The sequence below is a fragment of the Paroedura picta genome, chromosome 11, assembly GCF_049243985.1.
Source record: "Paroedura picta isolate Pp20150507F chromosome 11, Ppicta_v3.0, whole genome shotgun sequence".
Lineage (NCBI taxonomy): Eukaryota > Metazoa > Chordata > Lepidosauria > Squamata > Gekkonidae > Paroedura > Paroedura picta.
Genome location: NC_135379.1, coordinates 3,880,001 through 3,894,499, shown reverse-complemented (window position 1 = coordinate 3,894,499; position 14,499 = coordinate 3,880,001). Strand labels below are relative to the sequence as shown.

Here is a 14,499-nt window from a genome sequence, read left to right as displayed (position 1 = left end):
AATCCGTAAAATATAGAAATCTCCGAAGTGTGCGCTTTCGTATGTTTGTGTTTGCGGACGCAAGAACGGGACATGTGCCTTGTTAACACTCAATGCTGCCACAAGGTGGAACTTGATGTTTAAGAGACAAAGCCAGGGAGCGACAACTGGATGGCACAAATAGGATGATGCAGATTGGGAAGTTTGCTTTTCTCAAGAATGTGGGATTTCCCTAGAAATGCTCTGAATCCTAGAATTTCTCCAGAAATTACCACCCACGGGAGCCTATCATGGTGTAGAATCATAGAATCACAGAGTTGGAAGGGACCTCCTGGGTCATCTAGTCCAACCCCCTGCACTATGCAGGACACTCACAACCCCCTCGCTCATCCACTGTCACCTGCCACCCCCTTAAGCCTTAAGTAGGATTGTGGTCTGGATTTACTTTCTCCTGTGGACCTAAAACTCATTGGGTAAACTTGGTTAAGCAGTTATCCTTATTCAGCCTACCTCACAGGGCTGTTGGGAGGATACAATTGTATTCGTTTGCTTGTTTGTTTTGGGATTTCTAAACTGCTCCTCTCCAAAATTGGCCTCAGGATGGTGGGAACCATATATTCCCTCTAGGGTCGCCAACCTTCAGGTAAGCGATAGAGATCTGGAATTACAACAGAGGTCCAGCCCCCCTAGACAAATGAGCTGCTTTGGAGGGGACTGTAAGGCACAGGACCCCAGTGAGGTCCCTCCCCAAAGCCTGCCCTCACCAGGCTCCCATCCCAAAATCCCCAGAGATTCCCCGACAGGGAACTGCAACATTTAAAGCCTCATATGTAGACCCACCAGCTGCAATTCCAGATCCCCCGGCCCCACCTGGAGGCTGGCATCCCTACCTATATGGCTTGAGGCCAAGGACCTCTTAGTATTCCCTTATGACAGGGGTAGTCAGACTGTGGCCCTCCAGATGTCCGTGGACTACAATTCCCATGAGCCCCTGCCAGCTAATGCTGGCAGGGGCTCATGGGAATTGTAGTCCATGGACATCTGGAGGGCCGCAGTTTGACTACCCCTGCCTTATGAACTTACCTAACTGGTATGGCCCTATTTCAAGATTTGGGGGTCCGCAACCTGGTAAAAGAGCCTTCTCAGTCGTGGCATGGAAATTTTGAATTCTCTGGTTTGCTTAACCTTCGAGGTGCAATGAGATAGGGCAAGCTGGGGCCATCCAGGTCAGGATCAAGCGTCCTTTGCCCCAGGCCAAGAGTTTTATTAAGCATGTAGTGGCTGTTCGGAATGACTCCTTCTAAAGTAGTTCTTAGAGCCAGCTGTTAAATTTGAGGCCTTCCATGCTAGCTTATGAACCAACAGCTAGTGATCTATAACCTAAGGCAGGGGTAGTCAACCTGTGGTCCTCCAGATGTGGTCCTCCAAAAGCTGGCAGGGGCTCATGGGAATTGTAGTCCATGAACATGTGGAGGACCACAGGTTGACTACCCCTGACCTAAGGCACACATTATTCTGTTTTGTTTTTGTTTTTAAAGAAAGGACAAAATTGCAGCAGAATGTCTCCTTTTCTTGACTAATGACCCTGGGATCACTGATTCATAAGTTCACGTCAGCTGATTCATAAGTTGAAGCATCAGTATCAAACTCCTAAGGTGGTTGAGCGATGAGTCAAGAGATAGGTAAGTCCCGCAACACGGGATTCATCGTCTTTGTGCACGCATGTGCCACGTCATGTGATCATGATGCGCCACGGGACGTCACCCCAAAGCACTGAGGCATCCGAACACAGAATGTCACACATGTCCAATGAGCAGTGAGTCACAGTTAGCAGTGACCTAAACTGACATAGCCACTTTCCAACCGTGCCAACAGGCAGGACTAACCCACCAATAAGCCACAAGCTTTGTCACACTGGATTCCTTTCTCTGGTCTAGAGTCCATGCCGCCCCCTGACAGATGTTCTGGCCCCCGCCAAATGTTTTTCTGAAGCGGGTGGGACTAAATTGGACCTTTTGTCCAGCAAAACTTCTTAATGGATGTTGGAGATTTGATGGGCAGTGCAGATTTTTAAAAAAATGTTGCGTTGATGGAAGCTGCTACCAATGTGCAACTGAACTAAAGCTATGGTAATTTGGGGGGGCTGGCTCCGCCTCCTGTGGCCGCCATTTTGTGACGGCTCCTACCATGCTGTGTTGGAATTGCAAAGGTGGGGAGATCCTATTTTAGAGGGTGGTTTTCAAACTGTGAATGTTGAACTTAGTTGGCAACTTATCGATGGAGAGATCAGCAATAGAGACAGGCATCTCTGGAAGTATGGCTGCCAGTTCTGGTTGGGGAAGGGTGGAGCCAAGAGTGGGCGGGATTTGGGGCAGGGAGGGACCTCCGTGGCATATAACGCTATGGACTCCGCCCTCCAAAGCAGCCATTTTCTTCGGGGGAAATGATCTGTTGCCTGGAGATGAGCTATAATTCCCATGGATCCCAGGCCCACTTGGGGACTCTGTGAGATCCCGAAGGGCCCAAGAATACCTTCCCACCCAGGTTTCTCTGTGATGCACGTCTAATTGGGCCAGACAAGAACAGAAAAGCTGGAATCTGGAAACAAAAGCGAGAAACAATGTTTAGGGACTCTGGTACAAAGAAGCTATAAAGACGCCTCCATGCTTGAGAGGAGCATATATGGTCACGTCACCTGCCTCCCCCTCCCCAAATGGTCAGTGCTGGGCCTGGAGGGGGTGGGAAGGAGAGGGACTCCAGGTGGGTGTGGACACCCCTTTGGGGGCTTCTGGAATCCTGTTTCAGGGGGGTTCTCAATGCTAAAAAAGTTGGAAAAGGCTGGGTTAGATTCAGGTGGGTCTCCAGCTGGCGTGCAGCAGATCAGAGTTTGAATCCAGTGGCACCTTTAAATTTAAGACCAACAAAAATTAATTGTGGGTATAAGCTGCTGTGTACAGGCACACTTCTTCAGATGGAGCGTGCAGGTGATAGAATAGAATAGAATAGAATAGAATAGAATAGAATAGAATAGAATAGAATAGAATAGAATAGAATAGAATAGAATAGAATAGAATAGAATAGAATAGGAGGAGTGGCCAAATTGTGGCTCTCCAGATGTCCATGGCAGGGGGCTCATGGGAACTATAGTCCATGGACATCTGGAGAGCCACAGTTTGGAATATAACAGAATAGAAAACCTGGCCCTCCATCCTGAGCTTGTTAACAGAAAGGTCGAAGGAGCACGTGAGTGTTCAGCGCAACATGGAAAGTGGTCATCGCTGGCCCCTTCCGTTTCCACTCTCCTGTAATTGGGGTGAGCACAATCCCCGCCCTGCCCAGAGGGGGGTGGTCACACGCATTCACTTTCCTGGTTCTAATTTCGCCAGCAATTAAGACTCCAGGCGAGGGGACTGCAGGGAAAGGCACTGGAGCCATCCCCTGCATTCCCTTCTGCTGGCTTGCTGAGGCACGAGGAGGTCATTATCGCCTTAATTGCGGGGAATGTTGTCCCTCCCTGGCCTGGGGATTGGTCTCCTGCGAGCGCAGTCTCACTTCCCTGCCAGTCTTTAGTGTATCCACCTGTCACTGCCGGCCAGTGTGCGGGAGCAAGTGCTTGCCAAAACCTCACAGCCGTACCTTGGAAGACAGGCGAAGCCAGACACCTCCTCCTCGTCCTTCTCTTCTTCTTTCGTCTCCAGTCTCTGGAACTCTTTTCTTTTTCCTCGTCCCGGTGGAACAGCAAGGTGTTTGCGGGATCCTGGGGGTGACCGGGAGACCTGAAGACCGTCCCTGATGCCCATTCCAACCGGAGTGCCTCTCTTAGAGGACCATGCAGTGCTTTACGAGAGCCCCCAAGCTCAGCAAGTCTCAGGAGATTCTCCTGCTGGAAGAGAGCCGGAAAGTCGCAGCTTTGAACGGCAAACGCCTGGGTAAGCAGGGGCCGGTGCTAGCCGATGCCCTCCGTGGACGGGTTTTTGGCAACTGTCCCCGGGCAGAGGCGGATGTTCCAATCTCCACCCTATCCTAAAGCAAACCCAAAAGTTATTTTGAAGCCAAGTGAGGCTCCAAAGGGCTTTTCTCTCTTCCTCCTAAGCACCTGCCCGATGTTGGAGTGACTGAACCGAAGAGAGCCTGTTTTCTTTTGTCTTTTGGGCGACCTATTTAGAGATTGCGTTTGGCTTTTATTTCGAAGCCTGGGAGGCTGAGAGAGCGTTTGAGAAGGGAAACGCTGTGGTTTGTTTCCTGAAATCTGTTGATGCAGTTGGTTGGTGTGGTCAGAAAAGTAATTTTTCATGCTCTGGGGAAGGGAGGGCAGGATGCCAGGAAATGTGCGTTTCCTGCTTTCTGTTGTTGCGGATCTCTTGTTCTCGCAACAGGTTTATGGTTCTGCCAAGTCTGCCGTGTAAAGTAAGAGCTGTCGAAGGCAGTGGGATAACTTTGGAGTAAGCGCGGCTAGACTTAGGGCTTGACTTGTGCTGTTATTTTTCAGCAGTTGGGGGGGTGTGTGCCAGATTTGAACGTTGGATTTGTACTAATGCCTATTAAATAATAATATAGTGTCTCTTTATAAAGTATCCTTATGTTTTGGATTTATTATTTAGTATTATTTGCCAAGGGAATAAGGTTGCCAACTCTGGGCCGGGAGATTCCTGGAGATTTGTGTGTGGGGGGGGAGTAATATCCTAGGGACCCTATCAAGCAGTGTTCTCTATAGAAGAGCAGGTGAGATAGAAATCCAGACGAGGACTTTAATTCCAAGTGGAAGTTAATTCATTTTAATTTTTTTAATTGTTAAAAATTTATCGGATGATATGACCATATATGTTCTCAACCCCTCACCCCAAATGGCCAATGAGGGGCCTGGAGGGGGTGAGAAGGGGAGGGATTCCCTGGGTGGGCGTGTCCACAGCGATGCTTCCCAGCCATATTCTGCACGATTTGTGCCACTTCTGGGGTTTCTTGAAGTTGGAATAATGTTTCAGGGGCTTCTCAATGGTAAAAAAAAATTGAGAAAGGCTGCCTTTATATGGTCCATGTTTAGAAGATGGATTAAAAGTCGATTCTTATATTTTCTTTGCCTCAAATGGTTTTGGCCTATTTTTCAAACCTTACCGTTGGGCTGTTCTCCCTCGTTTCCCCACCTGGAGACTGGAAAGCCTATCTGGAAAAGGGGGCTACAACACATTTAATCAATAAACGTTGAAAGAATGGCTCACTTTACCAATTCTCATGGAGCAGAAGGAATAAAGGGACTCTGACTGGCTCTACAGATTTCCATGGGTTTTTTAACAAGTAGGTTTCTGTCCCAGACGCAGGGGGTGATTTTGGCCCAGTCTCACCTTCTCAGCCTAACCTCCCTCGCAGGGTTGTTGTAACAGAATAGAACAGGAGGCATGGAAACCCTTTTCCTCCATCCTGAGTTTGTTAAAGGAAAGGTATGATTAGGAGGTGAAAGATGAACATGTAGATTTCAAGGAAGTTGCAGCCAAAATGTTGACAGTAGAGAAGAAACGGCCAGGGTGGGTCAGCCTTTGAATTTACGGGGCCATTTGCGGGTAGGCTGCTGGCCCAGATCGAGTTGCCAACTCCAGGTTGAGAACTACTAGAGATTAAGAATCCCTGTTACTTTGGGGAAAGTGTTGCCTCAATGAGAGGACCCCAGGACCCCAGATTCACTTCGGTGTGTGAATCAGACGCCTCGAAAGCTCACCCTGTCATCTCTCGATGACGAGGAGAAAAGGGTCTTGCTTAGCCATATCCCCAGATATTTCAACAATGCAGATGAGAGTCATGTGGGGTCTGATCCATTTGGATGCCCTGCATAGTGCAGGGGGTTGGACTAGATGACCCATGATGTCCCTTCCAACTCTGTTATTCTAGGATTCTATGTGGAGGTCAACAATGATTCTGTGAAGGTTCAAGGGGTGGCAGGTGACAGTGGATGAGCGAGAGGGTTGTGAGTGTCCTGCCTAGTGCAGGGGGTTGGACTAGATGACCCAGGAGGTCCCTTCCAGCTCTATTATTCTATAATTCTAAATGATTCAAAAAAGCTCTTGGGTTAATTTCTCTCATCACAATCAGAATGAGAATGTCAGGAAGAATTGAACTTATTGGCTTCAGAGATCATGACACCCTTTCTCCCAGTCTTTCTGGGACCCTCCCTTGCTAGTTTTATGCGCGTTGTATGTGCAGATGTGAGATAGTTGGCATGCAACGGGAGATTGTCCCAGTCCCCTTGGCAATCTTTTATTCCATCTCTGTGTAGTTGTTCTTTATCCTTGGACTATGGCAATTTTTATAGCTGTGCTTTGTCAATATTTGCAGCGGATTGCTATGAGAACTAGCCTGTACCTTGGGAAGTGAATCTTGACAAATGCATAAATAAAATACAGCAAAACTGTTCCTGGATTTTATGTGTCGGGTGGGGAATCCCTCTGTGGGTGACCTCTATTTTTTTTAAAAAAACCCACCCTGCTTAGCTCTGACCTCCAACAGCAATCTGAGGTCTTAACCCTGGAATTTAGGAAGTAAGAATCTGCAAAAAAATCCCCTAAAATCTGTACAGCAAATATACAAAAAGAGAGTCAGTGTGGCACAGTGATTATTCTAAGATAGCTCTGGGCCTTCTTGGTGGCTGGCAACCTTAGGTGAGATAGATTTGCCTCATCTCTAGTGACTCCAGGGACATATAGGAAATTCTTTGCCGTTATTTTTTCACACTCCTTTGATGTCCTTTCCAATTATCCAAATTAGCACTGCCAAGAATTTTTTCCTTGGAGCTCCTTTGCAAGGATAATTTTGTTTTCTGCTAGCTCACGAGAACATTCCCAGCTGATTTCTGTTGTTTTCTGCGGAAAGGATTTATTTTACAAACATTGGCCTTTATTTTACTTCCTTGGGGATGATTTTCGGAGCTACTGGATAATTCCAGGATCAAAGGTGATACACCATCTCCTGAGTTATTAAACAACATCACTTATTAGGGGAAAATTAGGGTTTTCTCTACTCACTCACATCTTAGGATCCTGTGACACATTTTAATAATTTACCATAATTTGCTTTTGCCTTATATTTCCACTGTTATGATGGTTGTTCATTAGTCTGAAGAAGAGTGCTTGCACTCGAAAGCTCACACCTTGAATATATCTTTGTTGGTCTTAAAGGTGCTCTTGGACTCTAATCTTAGGGCTCCATCTCTGTGGGGTTCAAGAGGATAACAGTTTCCTTTCTGGGTGGGAAGTGAGCCCAAAATGGAATGAGAGGATCTTGGGGTGGCAGATGTAAAAGAGAAAAAGATCAGACAGGGTGGCAATCTGTGCAAAAACAGTACAGCCTTCCCAGTCATTGCCATAAGGTTTGTAGGTTTGAAAGTTCCCTTTTCTTGTCCCACAGTGTCTTTCCTGAAAGACAAGGCTAAGTTCTGAAGAGGCTAGCATTTTTCTTCTTCTTCTGGGCTACGTGTTCATCTCTCAGCTGTTTTCAAACCGGCAAGGGGCAGGTTTTACTTTTGATTTTAAAGCGGTGGGGAAAAGGAAACTGACCTGAGCGCCCCCGTTCACAATGACCCCGTTCTGCTTTCATATTGAGTACACCGAGGAAGAACTCGCGGAGTCACTAGGAGAAGTTCGTGGACGGGGCAAGACCCGCTGGGGAAGTGGGACTCAAGGTCAGCCTACAGGGATGGAAACTGAAGGCCCAAATCGATCTCCTCTTTTTGATTTGGCAAAGTCCGCACCGAGCCTCTGTGTCCGTCTTGTGCGCTGAGTCCCTCCTTGCGCACTTTAACCCCCTAGAACAGGGGTGGCCAACCTGTGGCTCTCCAGATTTAATTTTTCTTGTTGTTGCCAGCCTCTTTGTGCCGACTGAGTTTGCTCTGTTCCCTCCACTTCAGTCTCTAAGCACGATGCTCTCACGGTGTCTTCCGAGACTCTGCTGGCTTTCGGCATGACTCTGTTGTCGGTGTCACATCACGTGGCATTTCTCACCCTCATGACTCCATTCTAGGAAGGATTGCCTTTCATGGGTCCCAAATGCGCTCAGGCATCCTTGCGCTGATAGCAGGAGCTGCTTATTCTTTGAGAAAGCCTGCAATGAAATTACCCGAGGGGAACATGAGCACCAGGAAGCATTACTCTTGCGTAGGACGGCCAGGCTAGATTCCTTTGGAATGTCACCTTGGGAATGATGCGTTTTTGACTCACGGGGACGAAGAGATCGGGTGCAAGTGTTTGAAAGAATTATGTCACCGCTGCGCATCGTGAAAAGCTGAGTATAGTTTTGGGGGGGGGGGATCTGGAAGGAAATGAATTCCATCCAGTCCTCTGAGAGAGAAGCAGAACCAGTTTCTTCTTGCAGGCGCTTTCCAGAATTGATTTCTGAATAGGCATGCAATTTCGACCGCATTACAATGATAGATTATAAAAACAGATAAGGCCCTCTTAGATACGCTGAAGATTATATGACAAGGAAGTAGGGATGGCAGACCCCGGGTGGGACTGGGGCAGGGCCGTCTTAAGAGCATTTTAGGACCCTGGGGGAAAGCAGTGTCCTGGGGCCCTACTGATGTGACCCCTCACAGGAATCCCGTACAAATATTAACCAGGAGTGACCCTGCTTAGCTTCTGAGATCTGTCCAGAGCAGGCTAGCCTGGACCATACTGGTCAGGCCTTTAATTTATCAGGACTAGCCAAAATAGGATTTGGAAGGAATACAGGGTTGCCAGTTCTAGGTTGGGAAATACCTGGTGACTTTTGGGGTGGAGCCAGGAGGGGGTGGGATTTGTGGTGGGGAGGGGCCTCAGTCTAATGTTAAGGAGTCCACCCTCCCAAGCAACCCTTTTCTCTGATCTCTTTAGTCTGGAGATGAGCTGGAATTCCCAGGCCCCATCTAGGGACTGGCTTCCCTAACAAGGATGTGAAAAGAGGGCAGGCAATTGCAAACCACCTTTGAATGTCTCTTGCCCGGCTGCCAGACAATCTTAAGATCGTCTGGCCATACAGTTAATAAATAATAATAATAATTAGCAGAAATATCACACGTCCTGTGTAAACTTTCCCAGCAGCTGGAATTCATCGCCATTCCGGACATATAATATTTTAAAAATGGGGGAAAGAAGGCAGGGGAAAGAAAAGAAAAAAGATGTTCCAGGATATAACAGAAACCTCGAAGTCCGTGGCATGTAACCTGATTGAGGTGGCTTAACCGGATGAGACACTGCTGGGTGAAAAGTGGATCTTATTACTCCAGAGGCCACTGGGCTAGAGAGCTGCAAAATATCCCCCCTGAGAAATATAAAAGGCTGTATTGAAGCTGATCCTTTCCTGGCAGTGCAGGGACCTTGTGGGCTCCCAGAAGGCAGAGAATGGTTGGGAAATACAGCAGTCCTTATGTTAACAAAACTGGAAATTAATTTAAGAGATTTACTGGGCTGGGCCAGAGTGGGTAGCGGTCAATGCTGAGTGGTTGAAGGGCATAAGAAAAGTCCCATTAGAAGATTATCTTCCTCCAACAAGGTCACATTTGCCTTTGGCACAAATATTTAGGACATGGTCTCATTTAATTGCCTGTCATGAGAATCATTCGTCATGCAGTGCCAGAGGATTATTCAGTGATGCAGGTATTTCTGAGAAATGCTCACATGCAGTCTGCATCCCGTGGGGAGAGAGAGGGCAACACCCCTCACTTTCTCCAGATGGCACCATGATTGCAGTGTGAGCCAGGGGGTGGACTAGATGACCTCAAGGATTCCTTCCAACTTTAGAATTCAGAGTTTTAACAGGGAAAAGCCAAGCTAAGTGTGTCACAGACCACCTGCAGGTACTGGATGGAAGGATTTGAGGTCAAGCTGACTCAGAAATAAGGTGCCAAAGAAATTCAACAAAATGTAAAAGAAGAGCTGGTTTTATAGAGATTTCCTGAATGTTCGACCAAAAGAAGGATGAGTGTTTGTGGTTTTCCCTGGAATGCATTCATAAAAGCACAAACAGAGGAACAGATTATATTATATTTCTTTTTTTCACCCTTAATGAAGGTTGAGCTTTCTAGCAATTAATAACGTCGTATGTGACAAAATGGGTATTTCATTGGGTCAGTTACCAGAGCCCCACTAAACCCTTTCAGCTCCCCTTCTCTTATTTTCAGTCTGCAGCCCAAATGTGCCAGGGTTCCCCAAGCAACCCATATGCCCCCCCCCCGTTGAGATTGGCTGCTCTCAGGGAGCACAAAGATCTCTGGTTCAAGGGGGTGGCAGGTTACAGTGGAGGAGTGATAGGGTTGTGGGTGTCCTGCTTCAGGGGAGGGGGTTGAGGAGGGGTTGGGCTAGATGACCCACGGGATCCCTTCATACTTTATGATTCTACATGTTCTCTCTTGCTCCAGAGGAGCAGACTAGAACCAATGGAATGAAATTGATGCAAAAGAAATTCTGTCTAAACCTCCGGAAGAAGTTCCTGACAGTCAGTGTGGTTTCTCAGTGGAACAGGCTTCCTCGGGAGGTGGCGGGTTCTCCTTCTTCGGAAATCTTTAAACAGAGGCTGGATAGCCCTCTGACGGAGAGGCTGATTCTGTGAAGGCTCAAGGGGGTGGCAGGTGACAGTGGATGAGCGAGAGGGTTGTGAGTGTCCTGCATAGTGCAGGGGGTTGGACTAGATGACCCAGGAGGTCCCTTTCAGCTCTATGATTCTATGATGATTCTATGGTTTCTTTGGTAAGTGTCTGAAGAAAGCCAGCCCACACACAAAAGCTTCTGCCCAGAATAAAACTTGTCAGTCTTAAAGGTGCCACTGGACTCCAACTTTCGTCTCTTACTATATTTTTCCCTTTTAATGCACTGCTAAATTTACTGGCGTATTCAAGGTGTGAGAACTTGGCTATTAAAAGACTGCGGTGACAAAGATAGGCTTATTCGAATTTGGGAAGTGCTACTGATTTCTTTTGAGAATGGCGCTCGGGACAGCAAAGAGGTTGTTCACACAGAGAGTCTCTTTGTTCTGTTTCCTGCTTCCCATGTCTCGAAAACAAGACCTTTGGCAACATAACAGAAGGCAAGGTCAGATCCTTTTACTGCCGGGCTAACTGGCAGTTCACAAAAGGACCTTGTTCTAGGACTTTTAACTCACGTTATGCGGGAACTCCCTCATCCCCTGACATATTCTCCTGAGCCAGGTTCTACTAACTTGATGTGAAGTGTCGTTCTTGTTAAAAATCTGGTTATAACTCGGACATCAGGGTATATCAAAGTGGAGGAAAGTTCGAGTCCAGCTGCACCTTTGAAGACCGACAAAAGTTTTATTCAAGGCGTCAGCTTTCGTGGGCAAGCATGAAAGCAGGTTGTAGCTGAAGAAGTTTGCTTGCTCAGGAAAGTTTATAAATAAGACGTTGTTGGAATTCAAGGTGCCCTGGACTCAAACTTTGTTGTGCTGCTTCAGACTAACGGCTATCCACCTGAATCGATAAACTTGGAAACCAGGGTATATATGGGAACCGTTTTTTTATCTTCTCCAGAGCTAGGGCACCCTACAGATTGCCTGCCATTACAGCTGTTTCCCTGGAGAAAAGGGCTGCTTGGGAAGGTAGACTCTGGCATTATACCCTCCTGAGATCCCTTCTTTCACCAAACCCTACCCTGGCCAGGCTCCACCCCAAAATCTGCAGGTATTTCTCCAACCCAGAGCTGACAACCAGACCTGGAGGGTAAGCCAGCTGGGATGGACTTTCAAGTCAGGGAAACAGCATGGATTGTCTGCAGCGTCTTGATTGTATCTATGTTGGCCGTATCAAGGGACGTCCCGGGGTCCCTGTAGAAAGACAGCATCGAAACGTTTTAAAGAAATAAAACTTTGGAGCTCAAGTTAACGTCCAAGGATCCCCACCCAGATCCCATCCATCACACGCAGCTACACTGCTCCTTCCACCCAAATTTATCTCCAGAGCTATTTACAAGTGCAGGGACACCCTTAGAGACTATCAAAGTTACAAAGAAGAAGAAGAAGAAGAAGAGTTGGTTCTTATATGCCGCTTTTCCCTACCCGAAGGAGGCTCAAAGCGGCTTACAGTTGTCTTCCCATTCCTGTCCCCACAACAGACACCCTGTGGGGTGGGTGAGCCTGAGAGAGCCCTGATATCACTGCCCGGTCAGAACAGTTTTATCAGTGCCGTGGCGAGCCCAAGGTCACACAGCTGGCTGCATGTGGGGGAGCGCAGAATCGAACCCGGCATGCCAGATTAGAAGTCCACACTCCTAACCACTACACCAAACTGGCTCTCTAAGTAAAGTAAACGGTTTCAGGAGTCAAAGCTTCCTTTTGTCGGATCTTGCTTAGGTTTTGCTTCTAAGGGGGCTATGGGTTCGAATGTGGGTATTCTACTGCGGGGCAATGTGGCTACCCACACCAAACTATCTGAAAATCTGGTTCAGGCACAATCAGACAAGGACTCTCCTTGCGTGTTGCTTTTTTCCCCACTTCCTCTCCAGGGCAAGCTTCGCAAAACTGCATGCGCTAGCAATAGAGAGATCTGTAGAGATTAAAAAGGAAATAAAGTTTCCTCTTCTAATTGTGAACTGATCTTAGAATAAGTAAGTTATCTTGCTGTAAATGTGTCTGTTTGGATGAATTAGTAATTGTATGTCTCTCTGTCAAAGAGAAAGTCAAAAGTGTTACTGAAAAGGAATACTTACCAGATCTTAAGGAGTGGTTAAATTAACTGGTGGCGTACAGGTCAATGGCAAATCTCACATATTTTATGGAAAACAAATCCATGCAAGAATAGAAAATGGAGCCCAATGTTAGGCTATATCGATTGACAAAATGAGATGGGAAGAAACAACTGATCGGTAGGAGATATGTAAATGATAGAAATCTGAACTTGGGAGGGAAAAAGCAATAGATATTCCGGGGGGAAACTAGGAGACATATATTTGGTCAGCTTAATATTCACAGTTCTGTAAACGAAACTTGCAGTGTCTCTCTTTTCTTTATTCTGTATCATGTAATCTTTCTTTTTTGTATCCTGTCCTTCCAGATAGCTCAGGGCGGGTGACATGAGTTAAAACATGCAATAGTTTAAAAACCAGCAATTCATTCCAACCTATATATGCATTCTGTCCACCCAATTAATAAACCCTTGGGAGGGGGGATTCCAGATCTTCTTGGAACGTGGGCAGTGAGACCAGTCCTTGGTGGGTCTATCTGGCCTCAACCATAGACAGGCCTGGCGGAACAGCTTTGTCATGGAGGGCCTGTAGACCTCTCCAAGGTCCTGAAGGTCCTTGATCTTTTTCGCCTAGAGCCAAGCCCAAAAAGGCCCTGCCTGACCCACGTTTAGGCCAGTCTCTCCTCTTTGTGGTCGGGGACCCTCCATAGGTTCTGGTCTTATGACCTCATCACTCTTTGCGCGTCTTAGCAGAAGAGGCGGTCCTGTCATATTTATATTATATTTTAAGAGATTCTTAACACAAACACTATAAAAACTGCACCTGCTAGTGTTGCATCCACAGAATTAGCAGAAATCTCAAAGATGAGCACCCTGACTTCTCGTGTGGTTCTTCCCCCATTGCCAGGTTTACAAAATGACCAGGACCTCAAGTTCCTCCTCAGAGGGAGCCACCTGCTGAAGATCAAGTCGGGCTCCTGGCGGCGAGAACGTTTCTACAAACTCCAGGAGGACTGCAAGACCATCTGGCAGGAGTCCAAGAAGTTGCTGAGATCTCCCGAATCGCAGCTCTGTAAGTGTCTGCCTGTCCCTCATGCAGCTTCAGGGAAGGGTCCTCAGTGCATTGTACCCCGTGAAAGCCCCACCCTCTATAGCAGGGGTAGTCAAACTGCGGCCCTCCAGATGTCCATGGACTACAATTCCCAGGAGCCCCCTGCCAGCGAATGCTGGCAGGGGCTCCTGGGAATTGTAGTCCATGGACATCTGGAGGGCCGCAGTTTGACTACCCCTGCTCTATAGGCCCCACCCCCAAAGTCTCCGGTTTCCCCCGACCCGGAGCTGACCACCATAGATAAAAAAAATCAATTCCCATTTGGATTTCTAAGCGGTATCTTCTTTGCAGTCAATAAAGCTCCTTGCACTTTCCCTATTAAGTGCCCAGCCCTGAACCAAAAGTCCTAGTTCAGATAACATACAGTTAGAAAGCAAATGAGGGTGTGGCCGGTGTACTAAACTCTGGGAACCTGGCCCATAAACCGAAGTGTTGCAGCCAGCGCTGCTGAAAAAAGGGCTTTCAAGTATCTTGTGAATAGAACAGTAGATCCAGGCTGATATTCCCTTTCTTGGGGGGAAAAATGCAAAAACCTGGGCATTATACCGAAGGGACTGAGGGTTCAGAAGTATGTGAAGTAGCGTGCATGCACACAAAAGCTTAAATGCGTGCAAAAGCATCTACCCAGGATTAAACGTAAAGGTGCCCCTGGGTCAGACTTTGGTCTCTTGTTTCAGACCAACGCGGTGCCCCACCTGGATCTACCTGGGCGGGAAGGTATTCTTGCTTGTAATCTAATGTTTGTTCAAAGCGATCT

At 47.3% G+C, this 14,499-nt stretch overlaps 1 protein-coding gene across 6 annotated transcripts in view; it reads left to right on the top strand.

Moving 5' to 3' along the window:
• Positions 1–14,499, top strand: part of PLCD1 (phospholipase C delta 1) — a 41,719-nt gene that overhangs the window by 10,307 nt on the left and 16,913 nt on the right. Inside the window, exons 1-3 of one of the 6 annotated variants that reach the window (XM_077302879.1) lie at positions 3,096–3,222; positions 3,678–3,908; positions 13,539–13,703. In XM_077302879.1, coding sequence (XP_077158994.1) covers positions 3,809–3,908; positions 13,539–13,703 — 265 coding nt within the window. In that variant the 5' untranslated portion in view covers positions 3,096–3,222; positions 3,678–3,808. Of the gene's footprint in view, positions 1–3,095; positions 3,223–3,277; positions 3,293–3,391; positions 3,909–13,538; positions 13,704–14,499 lie in introns of those variants that run through there. The other 5 variants (XM_077302881.1, XM_077302880.1, XR_013225298.1 and 2 more) reach the window with 5 other exon arrangements.